Source organism: Lagopus muta, chromosome 2 (assembly GCF_023343835.1).
Source record: "Lagopus muta isolate bLagMut1 chromosome 2, bLagMut1 primary, whole genome shotgun sequence".
Taxonomy (NCBI): Eukaryota; Metazoa; Chordata; class Aves; order Galliformes; family Phasianidae; genus Lagopus; species Lagopus muta.
The window spans coordinates 109,134,722-109,161,406 of NC_064434.1; the positions used below are offsets into that span (position 1 = coordinate 109,134,722).

Below are 26,685 nucleotides of genomic sequence, written 5' to 3' on the forward strand. Positions count from 1 at the left end.
AATGCATTTCACTTTTGAAATAGAATGGAAAAGCACCTAAGTTTATCTTCAGTCCTTTGCAGTCCTTCTCAGTAAAGGTTACAATTAATGTTCCGCACAAGGTATGCTGACATCTTGAAACGCACACTGTAAATTAGGCATTTCAAAATTAGAGACTCAAGTTGGTGCTTCTGGATAGGAAAATTCAACTTACTATGGAAAAAAAAAATCCCTTGCTGTTTGGTACCATTTGTGCTTTGCTGCTTCAAAAGGAATTTCTTGGCTGTTTCACAAAGGTGAAAGCCAACTCAGTTAAACTTTTTTTCCTGAGTATTGTAGAGGAAGTTGCTGCACCTATTAGTGGATTTCTATGCATACAGTTAGAGATGATTTCTAGCCTGCAACACAGTTTATCAATCTATAGACTATAGCAGACCGTAAAGACGTAGGTCTGTCCTCTTGCAGTTTCTATACAAACAACTTCCTGGGCAATTTGGGACACAAATCCCTTCTTCCAGAATTTAAATACAAATTTCCAAATATAAACATATATAACAAAACGTAAACAAATATGAACAATATATCAAAAGCCAATCGATCTTCCATATCACACCAAGGGCTATTTTAGCACATCCACCTGTGCACAACTATGCAAAAAGGGCTTGAGAGAAGAGAAACTGCAGATGCCATACCTGGAAATCCCATTCATAACCATACCTGGAGTATGGGAGACTTTTCCAAGTTCGGACAACCCCTTACTTTGCTTCCATATGACTGTCATTACTAACATCCTGATAACTGCCAAATTTCCTTATTTACATTAAACCTTAAATAAAACCTCAGAAATACTTCCACATACAGAGAATGCCTGAGAAATTATCAGGTAAGTAAGCTAGGCAATATGCTGTTACTTCAGAAAAATGTCTGATCATTAACTAATTATCCCAGAAAGAGAAAGCAAATACAGGGATATTGTCAAGTCACACAGAACAGATCTGAATACTTCTTTACAGTTTTCTACTCTACAGGTGCACCAACTTTGGCACTATAACAGGCTTGGCATCAACATTTTTGAACTGCCACAAAATGGTAGTGAAAGGATGAGTTGAAAATAAGAGCTGCCAGGTTTCAGAGGAAGGAAGACCACTGAAGGAAACCAGAATTAATCAAATAAAGTGAAATAAATAAGAACAGAAGTATGATCAATTCAGAAAATGTGGAGTTTTTACAGGACTGCAGGTAAAATGGTAGTTCGGCCACACCACTTTATCTCATTTTTGCCTTGTCTTGAAGATGCTGGAAGGGAAAGAAGTTCAGCAAATGCTGATACTCATTTCTTCCTAGTACCAGGTCATCAAGCATGCATTACCTCATCACCGTGCCCCTACACAACAGATAAGAAGGATGCAGTTGCTGAAAACCAAGAAGGTGGCAGATCAGGCATTCACAAGTTGCCAGATGAGATAAAACCAGGCAAATCTATTAAATACTGCAAAGGAAATTCCTGGTTTCCAGAGATGAAGTCACTATGCAACGCAGAAATCTGAAGGGGAGCCTCCTTCTATGCTAGGTTTAACTTGCTCTAGGAGCACAAGAGTAGAAACACAAATTTTCCAGGAAGCATTAGCAAACAGGAAGATTGAATCTAATTATCCAGAATATAACAACTGCTAGATTTTGAGAAATCAGACTAAATGTTAAACTAAATTCACAGAAATATTTTGCTTCTTTGTGTTAAAAGAAGATTTATATAGCAGATACTCTACAGAGTGAGCCAACAGACTGTGAAGTGGCCAGGAAACTTCTGTTTCTTCCTATCCATCCATGAGAAGGATGAGAGCAGGAAAACCTAGGCATGACCTCAAAAGATGCCCGTGCCCTAAATGATCTGATTTGAATTTATTTATTTTCAAATGATACAAGCTAAACTGAAAAGGGTAATGAGTTTGAAAAGGGCTGAAATTCAACAGCTGGTTTGAACGTTCTCCTTCCAGCTCAAATCAAAATTCAGAATTATTTTCTTCACCAGATTTAAAGCACAGAATTAACCAGAAGAAATGGAGTAACTTTAAGCTCTGCAGCTTTATCTAAATACAAGGAAGTTTAAACACCATGCTAGCTTACAAACACTGCATATTCTCATCTGTAGCAAATCCAAACCAATGAAGTTGTACAATATTTAGATAAAAGATCTTATGTTATTTACATCAAAACTTACAGGAAATGGCACTCCTCATCTGTTTCTGGGTGAGCAAAGACCACGCTAACTTCAAACAAACTCTAGATTAAAAAAAAAAAAAAAGGATGGGGTATAATACTCTGTTAAACAAGCCAGGAGGATATTCCCATATACTGTAATGATAGGAAAACAGTAAAGAGGCAGACAAAAGAGAAAGTAATACACTTATTCTACAATATAATATATTCTGAATATATATTCTACAATATAATACAAAGAAATACATTAAAACTTGAGCCGTGACACTATTTGCATTTCTGAAGTACTCAAAGATGATCTCAGAACACTTCAAAGGCATGAGTGACCTACACATCATAGATATTGGCCCCATTCTGTACAGGGAGAACTGAGTCAGAGACAGTATATACTCAAAGCCTATTATGGTCACTAAGCTTAACACACCTTCTGGGAAAGCAGTGCTTAGTGTGGAATAAAGATAAAAACCCTGTAGCGCTCATCACTGTAGAATTTTGTCAGGGGCTTCGTTTGCAGTGACTGGATGGCCTTGGGGCAAAGAAAGGCAACATGTCCTAGTGGACTAACAGCTAGACTAGAAACCACTGTAATCTCAATTCTATCCCCAATTCCCTCTTTGGCCTTGGGCAAACAACACTCATTACTTCTGTTCTTCAGATACCAGTATATCTCAAGAGGGCTATTGGAAAGATTGGCTAATATTCAAGTGGCTTGTAGATAAAGAGCACTAGAAAAGTAACTTTTATGGTACAATGGAGTCTGAAGTGCTTAGTGTCTAAGTCCTGCAGGGTGTTTGCTAACTTGGTACATAAGAAGTTTGTTTCTTTTTGGATCACCTTCAGAGTGACTGCATGATTCTTGCTTCACTAAGACAAAACGGATGCTTTCAATTAGTACTCCTGGGAAAAGACAATCTGTAACTACTCTGGAAGTTGACAAATCAACTTAAAGACTGAATGAGTATAGTCATGGCATCGGTCCTATAGCTGATGAAAATAACTACAGACTGCTTTGCCCGCAGCAGGACTTTCAGCCATGTTTGCAGAGATTGATTACAGTCAAGATGATAGCATTTCTGGATTTGTCTGACAACTTCTCAACGTTCATCCAGTCAATGCATTTCAGAAACGTTTGGCAGAATTCAAAAGTTAAATTAGGGTTTGAAAAAAATTATGTCCTACTGCTTGTTCACTAGCACTACAAGTTCCCACGTGACTATCTCTAGCAGTCATTACAATGAACAAACACTAGTCTTTCCTCCTTCAGAATGTTTCAGAAATATATTCTATCCAGTGAACTTAACATGCTAATAACCTATACAATTTATCTCACATCTATATACGCATATGTGAAAACAAAAAAAAAAAAACACACAGGAAAGAAGTATTTTCTTATTTATACAACACAATACCTTTCCATCAGTGGGAACACCCAACTCCTCTGACAACTGGGGATGAATAATCCACTTATAAGCTTCTTTCAGCTGAACAATGTCATCCTTTGCCAAGGAAAGGCCCAGTTTTCTGAATAATATATGTAAAGAAATAATAACTTGCACAGGAGTCAAAGATAGATACCATATGATATTTCAAGACAAACTTAAGTAACTAGTTGCAGGTGAACAAGCACTGCACAAATAAAAAGGACAAACATGCTAAGCATACAGAGCACAGCATGAAAGAAAGGCTGTTGCAAGGGTTCTTATAATTGCAATGAATCTTTGTTTTGAATCAACAAAAAAGGTGTTGAGGAAGCATTAAGGCCGGACCAGGATTTCAGGTAAGATGCTTTCCAGTAAACAAATACTCGTGTGCATGCTGACACCACTCAGCACAGTAAATCATACCAGTACACTGATCCCATTCAGGGTAAATCTAAATACATTAAAAGGAACAGTTACTGTTTTTTCCTCCAGACAGACCAGTGAGATGATCAGCTCTATGGGTGGGTGGTCACATAAGTATTTATGTTAATACAAGAAAGACAGAAGGTACATGCAGATGGAGCTGGGATCCCTATTATATCAACATCCTTCTTGAATCAACTTCAAGATTCAAGTTCAACTTCAGTAAAAATTTTCTATCTAGATCTTGTTGTTCTCAGCACCCTGGCCACTTGCACAGTATCCTCTCATAGAGGTTCCAGATAAGATAATACCACATTTTGTCCTGTTTCTATTTGCTAATGTTTCTTTAATTAACAGCTTAAGAACAGGTTCTTTTCTTTCCTGTGTAAGAGAACGCACTATAGTTTCATGGTAGATCAAAAGTTACCAAAACCTTTTCAGAGTCTACATGGAGAAGAGGTTAGAAAGAGACTGTCAGAAAAAATCCTTTGTTTTAAAGCAAAACAAACAAAGCCACAACACTAATGTAAGACATTTTCCTGTTGTTAAAGGAATGATTCACTCCTTCATTAAAGGAAGGACATGAACTTCAACAGACAAATTCCAGAGGGGAAAAGTCCAGATAACAATCTCAGTTGACCTTGCTGGGAGAGCTCAACTGACTCTGTAGGTACAAGACCAAGCTTTGATTCCCATGTCTTGCCTATGCAGAGAAGAGTTAAAAGGAGCAGTTGCCAGTAAGAATGCCAGCACATGATTTCAAACCCCTCATTAGGGAACCTGCAGAGCAAAGCATACGTCCTTCTGCATGAACAGACCCAATGACAATATCTGCTCTATACAGGTTAATCTTCTCTGAAGCAAATTAATGAAACACTGGCTTTAAAATTAGTCTCAAAATAAGAAGTGATTTATCTTTTACTCCGACTCTTTCATAGGAAAGCAATTCTACATATTCCACAACTGTTAGTTGAAGCACCTTTAAATGAAAGTAACTGTTTTGATCTTGAAAATAAGGTATTAATTCCTTTCTCAAAAATTTTTCTTGAATAAATATCTCTGCAGGTCCATTGCATTAAGTGATGTCTCATTTCAGCTATGCTGAAAAAAAAAAAAAGCTGTAGTAAGAGTATCTCTCCTTTCTCTAATTCTTCGGGACACTTAGTAGACATGACGTGAGAACTGCCAAAATAAACTACTCACCCCATTTCCTGTTTTACCAGCAGCCAAGCAGCATGCTATATGTCATCAGCCAAGCCCAGGAAGAAGAGAGAAAAAAAACGCAAGTGAAATTAAAGCTCAAAACTTCAACTGTTTGAAAAAGTGCAAGAAAAATAATAACAACAACAATAACAATAATTTAAAGTTTAAAAATACCTCACGTCAGTAAGGAAGCATTAGGATTTTAAGTCAGCTTTTGCTTTAGGAGTAAAAAGACAGAATTAGTGTTTGTTCTTTTCCTCAGAGACTCACTCTGCATGCGTGAGCTCTTCCTTACTTTATTGCTCATTCTCCCATCACTGCACTCACAGAAACATAGGTAAGCTTTTGGGAAGCAGAAAAATTAATCAATTTTCCATCACATCAATTGGAAGCTTAACACGTTTGCAGAACAAATAATTGATTACATGGCAGAGAGAGTGTGCTACCCCCACATGGGACACCCTAAGTAATTTAAATCAGTTCCTAGGACAATCTGACATATGTGGAACTGGGGGCAACAAAAAGCAAAGGAAAAGACTTGAAGATAAATGATTTCTTTTTCCCCATTATGCTAAGCTACGTTTTCGTATTTCACTAATATTTGAATATTCTGCTGCTTTTCTCTTCCACTTGCTGATTTTTAAAGTGTCAGTCAACACAGTCCTTTCAAAGCTGCTCTGTCATAACATTCTCCCTGTTCTCTAACTCTTTGAAAAAGCTTTCACTTTTATGCGCTCCTTCCTATACGTCTCCATTTATCACTCCTGATACAGTTTGAAAGAACAAGTGCATGTGTCTTACAAGGTCAAATACGAAAGAACCGCCCACTTTTATTTATTTACTTATTGCAGAACAGCTCTTCCATTTCAGAAATAACTGAAGATAAGCAGACAAAGTTGAAGTTGTGATTGCAGTATCTATAGACACTAAAAGTTTAAATCCCGAATACAGGAAAAGCTAAGGACCATTTTTGTTCCACACTGACAAAAAAAATCAGGCTTCCCCTGCTGATAACATTAGTTCAGTTTTTACTTTCCTAGTGATACTGAATATACTCACACATCTGGCTAAACGAAAACCAAATTAGTATTACTGAGTACTAATGAGCATTCAGTCTGCTACCGGAGAGACCATGGAAATGACACAAAAGGCAATGGGAAGTCCCAGATCTCTGCAATAAACTGCATAAATTTCTAAGTTTACAAATTAAATTTTCAGTTTACAAATGGACAACCAAGACACCTCGAATCTCATCTATCTTTAAAAACAGATCAGGCTACAATAAAAGCACTTCCAAACTTGCTATTAACACTACAACTAGGAGAACTGATAACCTAATTCAAGTGCAGCCAGCACGTACAGAGAAATTAAAACAAATGTCTAAAGAGATGGTATTTGAAAATTGATCTGGCATACTTTAAAAAAATAAACACACAAACAATAACAACAAAACAGAGTTGGCATCCATAATAAATAAAAACACGAACTAGAAGACATACTTAGGGTAATCACGAACCACTCATTTACACCACTTAGTTAAGGAGACACGCACTGAATATGGAAAAGCAAAGAACAGAACAATATACTATCAGAAAGCTGAAAGAGCTGTTGGTACAAACACTGGAATTCACTAACAATTGCTTATTCGGGCAGACTTCACTTCATATTCTCCTCTTCATTTCCCAGCTGACCCTCTGTTGTTTTTTACAAATCCTTTGTGAATACCAGCTTCTGCAGCTCCAGATACACTACTTTGAATGGAGGTTCCATGAATATTTGATTTACATGAGAGACCATAACAAAGTTCAGGGATGTCACAAGGTCTTTATCCAACCTTGTGCTTAAAGCACTTAAAAGTTATGAAACCAGGTTGCTCGGGGCCTTATCCAATTAGGTCTTGAAAGCTTCCAGTAACGAAGACTTCTCCACTTCTTTGAGCAACCTCCTCTAATGATTGATTGTCTTCAGTCCATCCTTTATAAATACTCCATCATACACTGCTGCCCACCTGCAGCAGCAGGCTTCTTTAACATGATAGTGCCCAAGATAGAAGATCCTGAACTTAGGTGTCACAGTCAACTCAACAAGTGGAACTCAGCAGTACAACATTTAATATTAGTTGTAACAAAAGTCAAAAGCAGAATTAAAATGACCGCTGATAAAAAATGATAGCAGAAAAACACAAAAGAAAGCACAAGAAGCCACAGCCTTCATATCAGTGCAATGCTATCAGATTTAAACAAAATTTAAAGGGACCAAGAAATCAAAGACTGTTTATGTCAAAAGCTTCCAAAAGCATACCTTTCCAAAACTTTGCTCTGGGAAGCTTGGCATTTTAAAGGTGCATCCCTTTGCAGACCCAATCACTTCTCTTTGTATCGACATATTAATCCCATATGATGATCTCTTGCTTCTTTCTAGTAATTTTACAGTGATTTAAGCTTTATGTTTTTCACTCTGCAATGCGTTAAGAGTTACTGCCATTCACAGAATGATTTCCACAGATTTCCTTCCTATTTATAATTTTCCTTTAAATACTGTTAAGCTGTAATGAGGTCTCCCTGGAGCCTTCTCTCCTCCACAGTGAACAAGCCCAGCTCACTCAGCCTTTCTTCACAGAGGAGGCGCTCCAGTCCTTTGATGATCTTCACGGTTCTCCTCTATAATTTTCCTCTGCTGAGGGACCCAGACCTGGATGCAGTACTGAGAGGGACCTCACAAGGGACAATCCCTCACCCTGCTGCCCCCCTGCCTCTTCTGATGGAACCCAGCATACCATTGGTATTCAAGGCTGCAAGTGCACGCTGCTGGCTCACATTAAGTTTTTTCCTCTACCTTGTCCTTCTCGGCAGAGCTACTCTCGAGGAGTTCTCTGCATCACACTGAAAACACACTTTACTAAACTGAAGTTAACCAAAATTCTAACTCTGACATCAAATGATCTTCCTCTAGTCTAAATCACGTCATAATAATATCTTTTGTCAAGGAAATAATGAAGAGGTTGGAAAACATGTATCAAACTTTTCAGAGCACAGGCACGGTTGCATCATCTTTTGGTTAAAATCAGAACAAAACGTACCATATTTCACTTTTATATGCTGACAGAGGAACTCAGTCAAAAATTCGTCTTCCTTTGGTACATCTAAAAGAATGAGGCAATCTTAAAAGCAGTGCTAGAAGTAGTAGGGGGAAAGAGATATGGTGAAGAAACCACGCAGACTTTGTTAGATACATAATACACAAATCAGCTCGTTACTGACCAAAATAAATATAATTGCATTGACGGAATACTGTTTACTCAAATTCAGTGATTCATTACACTGCATATGTAGACAGTATGAGTAAGACTCCTTCACAAAATACTTGAGGTATACTATAATCCTGTTTGCATAATAACCCAAATAAAATCATGAATAAAATTAGCTTCAAATTGAATTTCCTTGAACACACTCACACTCACACACATCTAAACTAGAGTGTATGACCATGCCTAGAAAGAAGTCTGCATCAAAAAGTGCCAATTTAAACAATCATATGTCTTGATTTAAGGCACACTGTATGTTTGGTAATCAGTTGGGTGGCTGATCTCACCCCCTTTCCCTGTTTTATGGGAGTAGAATCAGAAACTCGAGAAAACTTACGTGTGTTACTAACTGCTAAAATAGGTCCACAGGACAAATTTCACCTTCTCTCTACTGACTGCAAAGTTAAAGATAATTAAAGGGGTTTTAAATTACTTTTCCCCTTCAGTTAAGAGGAAACAGTAGATTAGGCTGTAGTGAGCACATAAGTCAGAAGACCCCAAATTATAAATCAGATTCAAACAATCCCTCTACTCTTGCCTTAATTCCCCAGCTCTGCCCTTTCCCAGTTGTATGCAAAGCAGGGGATCAGATCCTTCTATTTCATAATTACATTATGTTTGAGAAGTGGTTTGAAAATGAAAGATGCTCATTACAGAGCTCAAGCCTGCAGGGCAATACTTAAAACCTAACATATTTCTGAAATACACTAGCACAGGCACTGTATTGATTACAAGCTGCAGGATATTATTCTAATGCTATCTGAGGAATCACAGTGGCAACTGTTGAAATACCACGTGCAATTCCAGCCATCGCACTTTTTCTCTGTATTAGAGCTCAGAAATGGGGAATTCCATGATGAGGTATACACAGCCCTAAAGGGAGTAATGACTATACATGCTATTTGCATCAATGTCCTTGTAGCAAGTATCAGGATGATGGATCACAACAGAGACTACAGACACTGCTAACAGTCACATTTTTGAAGGGCACGACTCGCTTCATATTATAATATCGTTGCCTAATGTAAACTTGGAACTGCTGCATTTATGATTTATTTCAATCAAATATCCTACTTCTAGAAAGAGGTGACAGCTTCTGTGCATTACAGATACAAATACTACGCAAACGTTAATTTTATGTCTTCCTCTTTTTCAGTTCATTCCTACATTTTAGGATTAGCAGGATAACAACTGTTACAATAAAATCAGTTGAAGGTAATATTAAAAGACAGTTTCTGATTCTTTTTTTAAAGTAAGTCTGAGAAAATCTGCATGTCATACAAAAGGTCACTGGGACAAGGAAGGCTGTCTTTGGGTTGTCCTTTTATTATAACATTATGTATGTTCTTGCGGAGTGCAACTTAAAAATTAAAAGCAAGATTCAACAAAAGATCATAACCTCAACACAGAACATCTCGAAATACACCCACTTCTATCACTTGCTGCTTTTCTGTAACTATAAAGTGGAACAGTTTTCAACAATTTTTGAAGTGGTAAATGAATAGGTGGTAAACAAAATCTCATGGTTTTAAGCAAGTTCTTTCTCACCACCACTATCAATCATTTTCACCTCCTCAGTTAGAGCACAGTTCTACAAACAGCTGAGTTAGCATTTGGTACTGAAGGTATAGAATAGAAATGACAGTAGAAACCTTCTAAAGCAGGTCCCAGATGAATCAAAACTGTTTCCAAAGAGAACATACATATTTTTGGAGCTTCCCATTCATTCATCTCATTCCTCTTGCTCACCTCTGGACCCAAATCATATCTTTTATTGCCTCGGTTGTACCAAGCACGTAATGTTTGTTTGCTTGAACATAACAACCAGAAATCTCAGATGGAGCAGATGGACAGGTTAAGAATTGCATCATCTCACTCTTTTTATCAAGTTAATAATTTACTGCACTTAGAAGACAGTTATTATAAAATAATAAATCTACTAACTACATTTGCCAAGATAGTTTTCCCATTCCATAATCTCAGGGCATCATCAAGATTTCAATCACCAAGAGGAATTCTTTGAAGGAAATTATTCTTTTTTGCTTCCACTGCCTCAAAGCAGACAGAATCGCCCTACTTGTTCAGACCAGCAGGAGAACACCAGTGAGCTAGAACTGCAATGCAAGAACACCCCCTACCGAGGTATTATGGTAAAGACCCATAAACAGGTTGCTTCACAGCAGCAGCAAATTTTTCTTGCCTCACCTCTTAGTTATACACATAAGCTATGAGGAAAAATACATATCTTCAAGATAGATAAACTATAACTGTCAAGCCAAATATGCATAATGAAAATGAATTAAAAACTTGATAACATGAGAAGTGCAGTTGAGACTCAAGGCAAAAGACTGAGTTCATTATTTTCTTTTTCACGCACAGACACTACAAAGATTGAAATTCCCTTCTGGAACTGGCAATTGAAAAGCCTCTATCACTGGCACCCTGGATATAATAGGGCTCCTCTTTTATTTTAAAGGTAAAACTTCTTTGGTTAACTCTAAGACAAACTTGGGGTAATTTTGACCAACGTTTGGAATTCTATGTCCATATACTTAACTAGCCTAAGTGTTGGGTTTTTGGGTGGATTTTTTGGGGTTTTGTTTTTAATAAATCTCATTTCTTGGATGACCATAAAATGAGAGTAGTAAGAGTTTATCCGGACACAAAGCAAAAAAGTAATTTGCTCTGGCATTATTTTACTAGACACAGTGGCAGCTGAAGTGACCAGCACAACTAGGCTTAGATTTGGATAGGATGCAGGTAGTCTGATGTGGAATCAGACTTAGAGCATACATCAGCACAAGTTCCTACACTGGCATTTGCTGAAGATATAAGAACTAATAATACTACTGAACACTAAAAACTTCAGAATGAGAGCAAACCTCGTCACAGATTCATACACAAATCCAAGAGGATCAATACTACTTTCTGCCACATGCACTCAAGTTTATACTAGATCCAGAGGCACCTATCTTAAAGAGTTACAAGTCGCTTTTTAAAACAAAATTTTTGAATCAATTCATCACTTCATTAGAAAACAAGGCAACATTGTAAAACATCACATAATAGTCACTTTACTGGTAAAGTTAAAATATGCCTAATATTCTCCCTCGATCTTCAAAAGAATTATCAGATATATATTGTGTCCATGCTATCATAATCTTATGTAATTAAATGACTAAAATGTAAATAATTTAAGTTTTAAATTTAAGTCAATAATTCTTAACAATTTAAGATAAGAACTGCTATCAAAAAAGTAGTTTTGAGACTACAACTGAAAAAATCCAGACTTTCAACAACGCTCAAGACAGGTGACTACCAAAAGATGTCTTTTTACAGCTTTTAAAATGCTTCCAAGTTAAAGAGCTTAAATTCAAACTTCTTCACTTCTACTCTGAACTACCAATTATCATTTATTTCAGGAAAGGCACCAGCTGTGCTGTTCCTTCTCTGAGAAGATCCTCCTTACTTTTTCAGATGTAAAGTAGCTCCCAGGCTAAATGAAAACTGAAGTGACTCAGACACCTTACTAATTATGACAGTACTTAGCAAAAAGGAAAGGAAAAGCAGACTACACTTGCAGCAAGGTTTGGGGTTGTTTTTTTTTTTTTGAATGATAGCAATTAAAAATCAAACTACCTCCAGTCTGTACCTTCCACAGTTACCTTCTTTAATACGTGCTTAATTTATGAAGGAGTATCTGCAAAACTCACCTCCCTGACAGACAGCTGTGGTGGTAGTGACACAGAAAATACAAAACTGGTGAACTGGTAGTCAGAAGAATTAACCTTTTCACACATCTGGAAAAAAAAGAACATTAACATTGAACTACAGCAATGGAACTAAGTTGATAATTTTTTTAGGTTTTCTTTATCTAGCATAATCATTGTAAATCCATATTAGTACACATTCAGATAGATGCCAAACATACAAACTAGATTAGCCCCTAACAACTTACTGAAATACAAGCCTGAAAAAAGACCTTACTAATGACTCCTATTCTTACTGGTGCGTGACATTATGAAATAACAAAACACATTCTTTTAAGGCCAAAACCATATACACAAATGTTGATGTAGGAAATTATACCACAGAGACCACATGCTAGAAGAGTTGACTCGCGATATTTTTCTTCATGGCACAGATACAATTCTATGAAAATAAAAACTTTTAAGTTCCTATCATAAGAAAGTAACAAAAAAGTATTCACAGTAATAATTCAATCTTCAAAATAACAGAAGACAATGGAACATTTCATCTTTCAGTTTATGACAGAATTTTCTCAGGATTAGTATACAGTTATTACAAATAAGCAGAAACATCATCTAGTCTTCTACTGTTCTTTGATATAAAAACCATGTTAGTCACTGGAATTACAGCAAGAACCCGAACATGCATCAAATGTTTTGAAGTAAGTTAGTGAAAGCTGATGGCTAGCTGTTTCTACCAGAAGGGACAAAGACTAATTATGAGGTTCCAGGATGAAATCAGCAACTCTGATAAGGAAATTTCCTTGTGAGAGAATCAGATTTTGCGGTGCCTTAATAAATGTGCCTGTGCGCAAGAGCATGTTATGTGATTTTCTACTGTTACAAAAGAGCATAACTCTGAAACAAGTCTTAAAAGTAGGTTCAATTAAAATATATATACTCTTTCAATGGAGACAAAAGGAAAGAAGCATCCAACAATTCAACAGAATCTATGTAGTATGTTCCCACGGCCCTATTTTTAGATATATTAACATCATTAAACCAAATCTGTTTCGATAAAAACTCAGTCAAACATCTCAAGTGCAAGTGGCATTTCTAGCTAATATTTTGGCTTGTCACATAAGCAATTGTACTGCTTGGAGATGATATCTGCAACATGTGTTATGTCCATGCTCTCTCTTAACTCCTTTTTTCTTTATTATCTGCAATCTGTTGTACCACCAAACACATTTTTTCCTTTGTGGCTTTCTAAAAAGTCCCATATGGTAAAGAAACACTCCTATATTAGAAACACACAGTTAAACTGAATAGCACAGCATTTGATGCCTCCTCATTTTGCCCTTACATAGCAAAAAGGGGAGAATCATTTACAGTGAGGTTTCACTTGTACTCTAAGCTCCTAAACTGATTACAAGAATATGCTCCTGTCTGTCATTCCATTGCACTTATACTTCTCTTTCTGAAGTTATATTATAACAAACCTTGGATAAAACACAGTCACACAAACAATTTTATTTTCCAGCTCCAAAATAGGTATGCAAGCACTATGTCAGTGAGCAGTATGTAGCTGAATGGCGCCATCTACAACCCAAATATTCAACACAAGTAAATGTTTCAGTTTGGTTTGCTCCCTCTCTCAATTGTTTAACTGTACAGTGTTTCTGATCACCAGATCTATACTGCAGACCCTGAAGTACAAAAGCTCCTAAAAAGTACCTAGATTAAGAACTGATAATTTACCTTTTTAACAAAGTCGATATCGCAGAAATCTTGAAGAATTCCCAAACACACATTGCAAACCTCCTCAGCTGAGTTCTCCACAGCAGCATTATCATCATTAACCAAAGGAACCTGACTGAGCATTCCATTCTGGTTCAGATCATCAGGCCCTTCTTCTGCATGTCCACGTCTGAATCGCTTACAAGGCGGATCAGCTACATCAAAGCAAGCTGCATCTTCTTTTTCTTGATTACCTTTCAGGAATTGTTTCAAATCCTTCATCAACTCCTAACACAAACAGAGGGATTTTACTGTTGTTGACTATTCCTCTTTAATTCAGTGCTGTAAAAAGCACTAACAAACATGGGTTTAAAGAAGCAGAAGAAACCACCTGTAGCTTTAGTCTTTGTGTATGTAACTAACAACTTGTAAAACATACCAAAAGACACTATCACAATAAAAAATAAACTTCTGTCAAAATGTTACAAAAAAAAAAAAAAAAAAGATTTTTGCTGAACAGACTACTTTACTGTCCAAGAACACTGGAAACATTTTACAGACTGACTTGCAGAACTGCATTTATCTTCAGCCTCATCACTGCTCAAGGAAAATAGATGTTTATTCCCTTTTTGCCATTCAGATAACCTAAGAATTTAACTCCTCCAACACGATTAGCCCACACAACAAAGACAGTTGGCTACCAGAGAATGAGAAGAAAATTAGCACAGATAAATGTGATGGTGAAATTAAACACACATGACAAAGTACATGTCTCAATCACTCATGTAATGAGAAATTTAGGAATATTACCAAGTGTGGTGGTGAGGAGAGAGAACTAACCATATATCTGAAATTTAGGAAGGATGAAAGGTAGAGGTAACACACAGGTCAGAAAAAAAAGATTTATTAAAACATCTTCAATAACAGCAGTTACTGTGTTGTTGCAACTCAGATGAAAATTGGGTACAGCTGCAAAAGAATGATAAATCACACACAACAACACAACTTCTCAACACAGAGAGCTGACTAAAAATGAAAAAAGGATAAGGAAGAAAGACGTGGAAGAAGAATTCTGGAGTCTAAACTTGAGTGAAAGTGAAATAATCAAGGCAAACACTGTAACACACAAACATAAAGACAACACGTTAGAGCAAATACACAGAAATAATGGGCCTACACAATGAGAACTCTAAGAATCAACATGGTGGAGGAACAAATAGCCAAAAATAATTTGACAACTGCATAATACAAGAAAACAGGAAGACTGTGCACAACTGGGAAAAAAAATTAAGAACACTGAATTTCAGCAGGAAGGTCAGCTAAACAGAGTGCCTAATAGCACTGTTTGAATGAAAGTGGAGAACCTATCCTTCACCTGTGCCATTCTTAGCTACATCCCTCAACCAATTCTCTTGGAAGATGGAAGAAATATGAAGCAAAAAGGGAAGGCCCTGAATCAGCTTCAGTGACCCATAGCCCCTTTGCTACTTACTGCATGAAAGGAAAAACAAAGGAGGGAACTGTCATAGCTACACTGCAAGAATGATAGAACCATGCTGTGCAGAAGTTGCTCTGTCCTGTTCACAGGGGTTTTCGAGGAATGCACAGCAACTTAATAAACCTAACACCGAAATCATAGGAATTCTTATACTACAGCATTACTGTAATTTCTCAAATTTGCACAGTTCTGCAGCCACTTCTCTTGACCAAGAATACAAACAACATCCTTCTCCTCCAAGGAGTGTGCAAATAATACTGCATTCACGCGGTTTTACATTCTAATTAGGAAAACAAAAAACAAACCTTGTATGGATGTCTATAAAGCGTCTGCGATCCCACACGGCAGAACCTGAAAATACATCGTGGGCACGTGCCAGAGCCCAGTAACAGCTGAACAATCGGTCTGTCCTTTTCTGTTAGAGGAGGCATGCTAGACAACACTAATATATACTTCAAAAAAAAAATAAAATAAAAAGGAAGAGGCTAACGATAAACGCAACTCAGCAAACAATGAAAGAATTCATTCACCTCCCAAGGAGGCAGCCGTGGTGCCAGAGGAGCCAGGGAACCCAGTATCACGGCACGGCACGGCACGGCACGGCACGGCACGGCACGGCCCTCAATCACACACAGCACTGCGTGCAGGGCCGCGCCAAGCAGCCACTGCGGCGCGGGGCGGAGCGCGTCGATAGGGGCGGAATGTGGAACGAGGAACGCGGTGCCGGAAGGCCGCCGGTTCGATCGCTCGGCGCTGCGGCGTCCCGCCTGCCGGGGGCGGGCGGAGGAGCGCGGCGGGCCGGAGCTGGTCGGTGCTAGAGCGGGGCTGCGGCGAGGCGGAGATGGCTTCGCAGCCGCCGCCTCCCAAGCCCTGGGAGAACCGGCGATTAGCGGGTGGCGTGGCGCCCGCCTTCCAGTGAGTGTGAGCCCCGAGCCCGGGTCTCTCCGCGCACGGCGGGGTCGGCCTTCGCTTCCTGCGGGCGGCCGAGCTCAAAGGTCGGGCCTACCCGTCCGCGCGGCGCCGGCCCAGCGAGGCCCGAAGGCTTTAGTCGGGCCGGGAGGTGCAGAGCGGGTTGTGCGCGGGGCGGCTGTTCAGCCCGCTTCGTGGGGAGGTGTGTAGGGGTGTGGGGGGAACCCTTCGTCGGCACGAAGGGTGCTGTGGGCTCCTAGCCAGGCTGTGGAAAGCCGAGGATTTAACGAGGTGGAGGCGGACGTGTTAGCAAAGCTGGGTGTGTTGCCACGAGTGGAAAAAGCGCTGCCGTTCGTAGCTGAGGGTTGCGGAGCCGTGCTCGCCGTGGGAGTGGGCCTGTGCGCGGGCGTTCCTGGCGGTGGAGAAGATGAACGTGTGTTTGTTGCCGCTGTGCTGACCTGGGGCTGGGCTCCTCCAGAAAGCAGCGTACGCACTGGGAAGGATGCCGCGCAGAAAGGGTTGGCGAGCTCATTTAAATCAGAAATCAAGGAAAGCTTGATGGCTGGAGATCAGCCTAGTTTTTCCGCTTGGTGCTGTTGATTGCAATTATGGTGAGCTGAAACTGGGTAAAAGGTCACCTGCAAACTGAACTTTCAGGAAAAACCATGTTTTCACTATAGGCTGAAGCTTGCTGAGCAAGATGTGTGATGTTTTTTTCGTGAAGTTATCTACTTCATTTTAATTTACTCCAAGTATCTTAAAAGTGAGCTGTCCTAAGGTGGCTTTTGGGCAGGTGTCCTCATCTTCTGTAGTAGTAACTTATTTTTACATCTGCTTTTAACTTGAAGTTGAGATTGGAAGAAACAAACAGTATCAAGATACAAATATTATACTTTGCTTTAAGTAAACCTACAGGTTTTGTTGTGGGAAAAGTTGTTGCCTATCATATATGTAAGTAGTATAGCAGATTGCTTCAATATGGAAAACAGCAGATGTTGGACAGCTACTTAATAGAATTCAGGTGCCAACCTAGAACTTGCAGAGACCTATTAGAAAGGGCATAGGTAAACTGGCTGAAACTTACAGGCATGCAAAGGGCTAGAAGTTCATTAAATTAAAAAAAAAAAAAAAAAAAAAAAAAAAAAGTAAATGAGCTCATAATACCTCTTTCTGCCAAGTGTTAACAGTTTTAGATTCAATCCCAGTTCACTAAGGGAAAGCAGGGAGCCCTACTCTTGTGTGTGCTGTATAGTCATTTGAATTTTCAGTTAGGTTCCACCAGCGGTTTCTCCCAGGGTGACTTCAGAGGAGCTGTCTACCTTCCTTCTTGCTGTACCATTGGCTATACCATTATCTAGAAGAAACGAGAACAAATGCAGGAATTAAAGCTTTCAAATTGCAAAATATTCTTGGTAGTGTGTATGAGATGCTCTTTTGCACATGCAAATGACTTAGGAGTTGAATGAACATCATGTTGGATGGGTCTAGCCATAGCATTTTGTGCTTTTAGTCTGTACGATAAAAACAGTTTATATATGTTTCAGTTATGCTGCAATTCAACACTTACACTGATTTATTTTATTTATTTATTTATTTTTTAGTGAAAGGCTTGTATTTCTTGACAGAAATTTTTACTTCCTACTAACACTGTGCGACAATACAAGTATTTGGCAACCAGGTTCCTCAACCATTGATAGCCATTCAAGAATGCTGGAGAAAATAAAAACATAACTCATTCTGAGTACTGATCTTGGTTGTCTGAATTTGTTTAGGTCTCCTGACTTGAGTGACAACTTGCTGACCAGACCTGGACAACCCGCAGTTGCACGAATACCTCCACCTATTTTGCCAAGACCATCACAGCAAACAGGAAGCAGTAGTCTCAGTACTTTAAGGCCAGCATATAGCAGTTCTTTTACTACAGGCTATGGTTCATATGGAAATTCTTTTTATGGAAGCTACAGTCCTTACAGTTATGGATATGGTGGCTTGGGCTATAACCGCTTTCGTACAGATGATATTCCTCCCAGCAGGTTTGTTCAACAAGCTGAAGAGAGCAGCAGAGGTGCATTTCAGTCCATTGAAAGTATCGTGCATGCATTTGCCTCAGTCAGCATGATGATGGATGCTACCTTTTCAGCTGTGTACAACAGCTTCAGAGCTGTGTTGGATGTAGCCAACCACTTCTCCCGCCTCAAAGTACACTTCACAAAGGTGTTTTCAGCTTTTGCTTTAGTGAGAACTATAAGATATCTCTACCAACGTCTACAGCGATTACTGGGTCTGCGGAAGAGCTCTGAGAATGAGGATTTGTGGGCTGAAAGTCAGGGGACAGTAGCTCGTGTTGGTCTTGAAGACAAGGCAGCTAACTCGGCAAAATCCTGGCCTATTTTCTTGTTCTTTGCTGTTATTATGGGAGGTCCATATCTGATTTGGAAACTGCTTTCTACATACAGTGATGAAGAATCAGGTAAAGATGATCTGCAGCATGGGAGAATCATGAGAAGTACAGATGATATTGTTCATTTAGTTATCGCGTATAGAGATTAACCTTACACTTCAGCAATGGAAATCTATAGATTCTGGGGTACAACACTGAATTTTAAGCATGTGGTATGGTACAAGTAATAGCTTGTATAAATAGCCTGCTGTTGAACTGAGATTCAGTTTCACGGTACACTTTATGTGATTGCAAAATCATGATTCCTTTCTATTTAAATGTGGCAGGTGGAGAAGAAGGAAAAGCTGTTGGTTAGGTTTACTCACCAAATCACAGAATCACAGAATGGCCAGGGTTGGAAGGAGCTCAAGGGTCATGAATCTCTCCAACCCCCTGCCACACGCAGGGCCGCCAACCTCCACATTTCATAGCAGCCCAGGCTGCCCAGGGCCCCATCCAACCTGGCCTTGAACACCTCCAGAGACAGGGCATCCACAGCCTCTCTGGGCAGCTGTTCCAGCACCTCACCACTCTCTCTGTAAAGAACTTCCCCCTGACATCCAACCTAAATCTTCCCTCCCTCAACTTAAAAGGTTAAAAATATTGTCTTTGTTAGTCCTGTTGGTTCTCTGCTAGAGAAGCAAGAAAGTTAAGGTGTCTTCTCCATTTTTCTTTTATGAAAAAACCAAAACCAACCAACCAAAAACTTCTCATCCTTGAAATTCAAAGCAAGTAATTTCTTAATTTCTTTTTGGAAACAGTATCTAGTAACTGGGCAAGTGGAGAAGATGATCATGTAGTTGGAAGAGCAGAATATGACTTCAGTGCTCTCTCAGAAGAGGAAATATCCTTCCGTGCTGGTGACATTCTAAAATTAGCACCCAAAGGTAAGCTTTTAACTTTCAACTTGTTTTCTAATTGTATGTGAAATAAGTTGTGTAGTTTGAGTCTGAATTGTGTGTAGGGGGGAAAAGAAGGGAGCAAGGAGCACGGGGAGAAAGTGAGAATGTAAAAACAAAACGCCTTTTTTGACACAATTCCTCAGACCTACTGATTTTTTTTTTTAATTATTTTTCATTATATGCACTGTAATAAAACTTACTAAATAGTTTTGTTCAATTTCCCTGAAGTGTAACACAGCCTGAAAGTATTACTCTGAGTATACTTTGTGGTTACCTTTGTGGCTATCCTTTTTTCATATTTGTTGTCCAGCTGTGAGGATCCTTAGGCGTTTGCAGTATGGTGGTGTCAACAATTTCAGCTTCACAGTACACTTCAGAACACCTCATCAATGCAGATCCTTGTCATTTCTCTTGCGTAGTAATTTGTATTTCCCTTTTATTACAGTTATTTCTGTGTGATCAATTGTGCTCTGCCTTCTTGTGTATTTGTGCCTCAACTGCAAAATATTTTGAATTGCTTTGTAACCTAATGCTCTTGCGTTTTCTTTTTCAGACCAACAACCCAAAATCCGTGGCTGGCTTCTGGCTAGTTATGATGGTCAAACAACAGGACTTGTACCAGCTAATTATATCAGAATACTGGGCAAAAGAAAAGGCAGGAAAACAGTGGACCTGGAAAGGATTACAGAGCAACGTCCATCTTTCACTGGGATGCCTGCTAGAGGATCCACTGCTGCTGTGACTTTGGAGGAACAGGAAGCTGCTTTTGATTCTGTTTTTGCAGGAAGTAATAAAGTTCCTGTTGCATCTGACTCCACTGCAGTTAGAGGAGAGAAACAGGAACTCTAATGCACTTTCCTCAACAAAGCAACTGAATGGTGTTTTATTGATAAAACTTAGGGTATGTTTAAAATCTATGTTGTAGTAGAACACTGATGGGCCTGTACCAGACTGGTAAAAAGATGGAGAAATTCTTGCTCAAATTTGTATTATTTCTTTTTAATTTACCTAAGGCTGCATATTACCTAACCACCTTGCAGCAGCTATAAGATCTGGAGCCAGGAAGAATTGAGGTGTTTATAACAAAGCAAACAAACAAAGTAATAAGTGCTGGTCTGTTCTGATTAAGCAGAGAAACTGTTGATAAAGTCTAGAATTAATGTCCAGTCTTCATTGGAATGTCAGCTTGACAGGATGCCACTTCAGCTGATGTGCAAAGGGAAAGTAAATTTCTGTGAAAGGTTGTCCGGAACTGGAGGCTGAGGACAATACTCTAGTAATAGTACTTTGTTTCCCTCTAAGAATTGCGAGAGATTTAGGTGACACAGTCAAACCATTACAAGTTCTCAATTGCTTGCTTTTGGTAAGAAGTATGGCTTCTGTCATAAAGACTTAGATTGCTCTTTCTCATAAAAATAGTGACTTACAAGAAAGAGAAGGGGGTACAGTAAGGGAAGGAGATAGAAATAAAAAAAAAAAAGCAATGCATCTTTGCTTATTAAAATAACATTAGAGTAAAGGGCATCATCTAGTCACGCACTTCCCATGTTGTTTATTTTTACTTCCTTCTCTAGTATGTAATTTACCATCACCTCTAGCCATTTTGTGTTGCAGCCTATTAACTGTCTGTCAGTCACTTATCAACTACCACGTCTCATTTCCATTTTTTTTATTTATATTTGTTTTAAAAGAATGTCAAAATATCCTGCATAATAGTAATGCAGTGGAGAGGCAGGAGTTTACAGAATTCCATTGAGTGGCAAAGAAAATGTAAAGTTTCGTACTTAGTTGTCCCAGTTAGCTAAGTTCTTGGAGGAACACTGCCATTCAGGTGGTAAATGTTACATCAGCCCATAAATTTGAGAGCTCTGATTTATCAAGAGCCATAAGTGCATTAAGACTGTTCAGAGTGTGTAGTATTTTATTCATATTGATGTTTGAGAATACTGTATTGAAATACAATTTTTCTTAATGAAGGAGAGAGAAAACTTTTTTCTTGTAGAATATATATATATATATATATACACCCATTCTAAAAGTTAGAGGAGTAGATAAACTTATTAAAACTTGTTTTTATGGTTGAAAAACAGTTTTTATTTCGAAGATAGAAAAGGTAGGATACAGGCATTTGCTTAGCTGATCCAGAAGTTTCAGTTTGTTTCTGTAAAGATCTTCAACAGCCATTATGTATTTAAGCAAAGCTTTCAGTATTTACACTTTAATTGCATTTGCTGACCTTCTTAGAATTATCAACAAAATGGACAAGAGAGGAGAGCATAGTTTTGTTGAGGTAGAGTGACTGAGAAGATGCATCTTATGCTGAATCCTCGGATTTTAAAGTAACCTCTGGGTGTCTATTTGATATAGCAAGAATAAATGGCTGTGGTCAGGTGTTGGGAGATACCATTTTTATTAGATTGTTAGATCTTCAAGTGGAGAGAAAGAAATAGTTTAAAAAACAAATGTGAAACTGTATTTAAAACAGAACATCTGAAATACATAGACAAGAAAAGTTGGGGGGTGGAGGGGGAAGGGTTAGTGTGCACGGTTTTGTTTACAGTGTGTATTCATGGGAGGAATTATTTACTGTTGTAAGATTTGCTTAATGGGCTATCAGTCTTCTGTGGCAGGGTAAGATTTCAGTCAGAGGAAGGGTTTACATAAATGAACAACCCAAACTTTTTGTAGTGTCCATTCAAGTTGACTTCTATTTACTTGCTCACAGGAAGTTTGGTAGATAGTGCTTTGGTGTTTGTTAGAATCTTTCAAACTACTAATTCTAAGATAAATTCAATTTTTCACATTGTAAGACATACTATTTTAAAACAGTTAGTAGAAAAATATGTTATTAATAATTTGTCTGTACAACAGTTCAACTTTTGTCTACCGATCACTACTTCTCATAACTACCAGCTAAATGTTGGCAGAGGTTTTGATTCTTTCAGTCTTATGATTAATGGGAAAAGAAAGATAAAGCAATGAACTAAGTTATTTAGGTGCAGAAGGGTGTTAAAATTAAGTAAAGTGCATGTTTGTTTCAAGATTTAAATTTTGTTTTTTACATGTACAAACTAATGTCAGGAAAAGGCCTGAGTCGTACAATCCCACACAGCCCCCAGACATTCCATATCTGGCTGTATGTCAACCTCCAGAGAAAAAAATCATCTAAATGAATGCTGATTGAAAAAGAGCAGCCTGTCAACCATGCTCCCAAGACTTGCCCAACTTTAGCAAAGTGAGCAGACTGGAAAGAGCAGGTGTGGCTCCAACAGGAGTGGGTGGGAGAGAAGATTGGGAAAGCAGTTGATTCTTAGATCCTAAGACCTCTACATTCTATGTTATTCTTATGTTATTCTTTGAAATTGTTTATATACCTGTACCATATAGGCATAGAAGGCTGTAACAGACCTATGACATTTGCATATATAACATTTTAGTTTATTCTTTCTTTAGTGTCATTGATACCCAGTTCAGTATGCCAGCCATTTTATGCTTGAATACTGTATGAGCTAATGACAGTTGCCAGTTTTGGCTGGTTCTCTGGGTGCTGGCAGGATGCAAATATGCACATGTTCAACCGCTTTGCTCAGGTTTCTGAAGAATAAATTAAAAATATTCCTCGTCTAGTGTAAGTTTCTAAAATTTTCTGCTCCTTTTGCACAGGTTCAAATACTGTGTCTTCTGTGGAACATCTGAGCTAGTAAGATTGTGTTGGCATATTTGGTCATTTTGCTGAAACGTCCTAGTTGGGTAAATATGGAGCAAATTGTTTCTTATAAACCTGTTCAGTGAAAATTTTCCAGAGGAGGTGGACCTCACCAACAAGAAACAACCACACCAATTTCCAGAATGCACTATCAATATTGTAAAGAAATGCACAACATTGCTTAGAAATTCTTGTTGGTGGCAGCAGAGGAATGCTTCATTTTCCACAACATAAGTGACATTAAGCCATTTTCGTAGGCGCTGGTGTGGCTGCGCGTTGGGCTTTGCCAACACTTGTGGCAGTGGGGTTGTCGCTGTGTCCACAAGCGATAACGTGCGCTCCTTCCGCTTGCCTCCTGACGCTGCTTCTGCTGTTTTGCGCGCCGTGTCCTCGCTACAAAGCTTCCTCCCCGCGAAGCTCTCGCCTTCCGCTTCGTTGCTCCGTTCCACCCCTGCTGAGCCCGTGGCGGCGCTGCGGGGCGGAAGCGGGACAGCGTCGATGACGAGAAGGCCTGGGGGGCGCGTAGCCAAGCGACTGGACGCGGGGTTGGAGAGGGCGCTGCCGCTGCACTGCGACAAGGTGGGGCCGCCGGGAAGGGCGGTTCCTCCGCCGCGACACATCGCGGGAAGAGCTCCTGCCGCGCTCCTCCCGGGCGCGCTATTGGTCGTCACCGGCGGAGGGGAGCGGAGTTTCATCACCCGCCAGGCGCCGGTTGGCTGTGAGCTGTCCTGTCCCTCATGACGCACTCCGCCTCCTCGATCTGAGAAGGTGGCGCTGGGCGGTGCCGGCGTCTGAAGTGGCCGTCGTACGGCACGGCTCTGCGGCTGATCGCGCCGCGGGCTGCTGCTGTTGCTGCTGCCCCTCCCGGCTCCTCGGGAAGCGGCTCCGTCCGCACGCTCTCCGCCTTTGCGCCCACTGCCCCGCTGCTTGGCGCCGGCCTGGGAGCCCCCCAGGTAACCGTGCCCCGCCGCGGCCGGAGAGGGCCGGGTCCGTCAGCGGGCGGGCTGCCCCCGACGGAACCCTTGTTGTTATCCATGGAAAGATGCCTTGGTTTTATCGCAGAGCTCCTCGCTGCTGCTGTTATTCTGTATGGAATGAGTGGGTAAAACGTTATTTGGAGTGCGATTAGGTTTGAGAGTTTCATGATGTTTCTGGGTGATTCTTATCGCTGCATAGTGATGTGTACGTGATTTTGTTACCAGCAAAGTGCTTAAAGTTACTGTGTTTGTTCGTTTAAATGATAAACTCTCACTATGGCAAAATAACTGCTTTTCTTTTTTTTGTTATCCCATGTGATCCTGTTGAAGGAAGAGGTGGTATATGCAATATTGGTATTATTAGTACCTTTACTCAAGTTTATTCTGTATCTCGAGACCAGGGGGTTCTTGGTTCTCCATCACTGGTTCATTTCCATGGATTTGCAAACCAGGTGCAATATGCACAGAAATCAGTGTAAGAAATGGGCTTTGTGTCCTATAACCACAGAAGTTTACCTCTGGTGCAGACCTGTCCATGCCTTGAATTCCGTACGCCAGATATTGCAGATATTCAGTGGCTTAACTCTGATTTTTGTGTGTCTGTACACTGCTGGAGAGAAGTTTCCAAATTACCGTAGTGGCATCATCTAATACTGCCATCGTGATAAGGGCTTAAGGACTCAAATGTGGGGACTGATCTACCTGTACTTCATAGCAGCATCTATATTAGTTGGAATTTGGAGCTTGTATGCCTTTATTCTTCAGCTATTTGAAATGCTTTGCAGTAGATTTCATTTAGATGGAATTGCCAAGCGGCTGTGACTTTTATCTGACTTATCTTTCTAAAAGGAAGGTCTTCAACCTGGTGCTGTAGTTTGTGGTGTTTTTGCTTTGTTTAGATATCATGAACATAGGGAACCTAAGCATTATCTTAGCATGCTCTCATTTCTTCAAATTTCTGATTGTTTCATTTCGCTGCCCTTTTGAGAGAATGAAGGCTTATAATTATCTGCAAATTTTGTTTCTAGTAATAGCAATAACAAAAAACACCTTCTGGAATGGATTCTACAGTCAGAAAAAAATTAGTGCTTTTTTAATGTATTTGTCTTGTCTTTTAGCTATATGGATAGAAAGCTATGCAAAAGAAATGCCTATATTATTCCTTTAGTAACAGGGAGTTAGTTAAGACTGCTATGGTCCAGATGTATTTTCCCTGAAATACTCTATGATCCTTGCTTCATACATTAAAATTCAACTGACTTTTAGATTCTGCTATTTATGTGATCTGCATAAGGTACTTCAGAAAAAGTCTAAAGCAATCTCCAAATACGGGTGCTTACTAAGCTCTCTAGCTGGGTGCTAGTTAATTATGGAAGTGTTGGTTAATGCCAGCAGTTTTCTCAGAGTATACTAAAGCAAGTGCTTTGAACTTCTACTGTATTCCCTTTTCTTAAATGTAAAATGCATTTAAATGATTTTTGTTGTTGTTGTTTTTTGTTTGTTTTGTTTTCCAATTACTTGGTCTGCATTTTAGAAGTATTCAGTGCTTATGCTTGTTCTGATGTTTGATCTGTTGTTTAACTCGAAACTGGAAGAACGAGGTTCTTCAACACTAATAATCCCAATAACTGGGTGTTGTGAATGCTTTAGGACAACTCAAAACTCAAGTGTTCAGGATGAGGGACGCTTAGTTGCCATGTTCTGAAATTTTAGCAATTGCCCCTTAGCTGGATGCCTGAGTTGACCTCTATTAGATGGGAGTCAGATTTATAAAACAAAAAGCAGAGCAAGAGGAGGCTGACATAGAAAGTTTGGAGAAAAGCAGAGAAAGTGTATGTAAGTGCAAGTAAACTTAAATAAAAGAGCCCCTCTGTAGTTTAGGCTGTTTCTTCTGAGACTGAAGGAGGCCCTGCAGGAGGCACTGAAGAGCTCAGTGTCATGAATTCCTCTGAAAATAGACTATGGGTAGTTCCCTTCCAAGCTGCTGAAAGGGGAGGTAGTTCGGGGGTATATCCTGAACAGTTAAATACCAATTCCTTGCACAGCCTGTACAGAGTACTACAGAGCCTGTAGTACTCTGAAAATTATTCTCACCTTTGGATTCGAGAACCTATCTGGGCCCTGGATCCTTTATTTTCTGTTCCTTCTTCAGGGGAGGGAATTAAAAATTCGTATTTCAGAGTTCTGATAGAGTCCTTTTGTTCCAAGTATTTAGCAACAAAGCATTTCACATGCGTTTCTTTTCATTCTGGCTCATACAACACCTGCTGTATAGCT

General features: G+C 39.4%; 3 protein-coding genes across 6 annotated transcripts in view; 2 read left to right on the forward strand and 1 right to left on the reverse strand.

Moving 5' to 3' along the window:
- The window catches only part of PUS10 (pseudouridine synthase 10), a 28,849-nt gene extending 12,748 nt beyond the window's left edge, over nt 1-16,101 (reverse strand). Inside the window, exons 1-6 of one of the 2 annotated variants that reach the window (XM_048937690.1) lie at nt 15,780-16,101; nt 13,998-14,264; nt 12,261-12,347; nt 5,244-5,278; nt 3,606-3,717; nt 2,198-2,259 (exon numbers count right to left, since the gene is read on the reverse strand). In XM_048937690.1, the coding sequence (XP_048793647.1) occupies nt 2,198-2,259; nt 3,606-3,717; nt 5,244-5,278; nt 12,261-12,347; nt 13,998-14,264; nt 15,780-15,905 (689 nt within the window). In that variant the 5' untranslated portion in view covers nt 15,906-16,101. Of the gene's footprint in view, nt 1-2,197; nt 2,260-3,605; nt 3,718-5,243; nt 5,279-8,322; nt 8,386-12,260; nt 12,348-13,997; nt 14,265-15,779 lie in introns of those variants that run through there. The other variant, XM_048937691.1, reaches the window with a different exon arrangement.
- Nucleotides 16,102-16,192: 91 nt separating this feature from the next.
- On the forward strand, nt 16,193-23,352 carry PEX13 (peroxisomal biogenesis factor 13). Its single transcript, XM_048937692.1, has 4 exons — nt 16,193-16,389; nt 18,156-18,853; nt 19,585-19,710; nt 20,279-23,352. Exons 1-4 carry the CDS (start codon nt 16,316-16,318, stop codon nt 20,572-20,574), a joined length of 1,194 nt encoding a protein of 397 aa, XP_048793649.1. The 5' UTR covers nt 16,193-16,315; the 3' UTR covers nt 20,575-23,352.
- An 807-nt stretch (nt 23,353-24,159) lies between these two features.
- The window catches only part of SANBR (SANT and BTB domain regulator of CSR), a 29,095-nt gene continuing 26,569 nt past the window's right edge, over nt 24,160-26,685 (forward strand). For 2 of the 3 annotated variants that reach the window (XR_007375000.1, XM_048935802.1), the window contains exon 1: nt 24,160-24,384. The gene's annotated coding sequence lies outside the window, so the exon portion shown is untranslated. The remainder of the gene's footprint in view (nt 24,385-26,685) is intronic. The other variant, XM_048935801.1, reaches the window with a different exon arrangement.

Bases quoted from the DNA above. Each gene is read 5' to 3' on its own strand.
- PEX13 (XM_048937692.1), top strand. From the start codon at position 16,316: ATGGCTTCGCAGCCGCCGCCTCCCAAGCCCTGGGAGAACCGGCGATTA. The intron at 16,390-18,155 runs GTGAGTGTGAGC...GAATTTGTTTAG, and splicing joins GGCGTGGCGCCCGCCTTCCA to GTCTCCTGACTTGAGTGACA. The intron at 19,711-20,278 runs GTAAGCTTTTAA...TTTCTTTTTCAG, and splicing joins TCTAAAATTAGCACCCAAAG to ACCAACAACCCAAAATCCGT.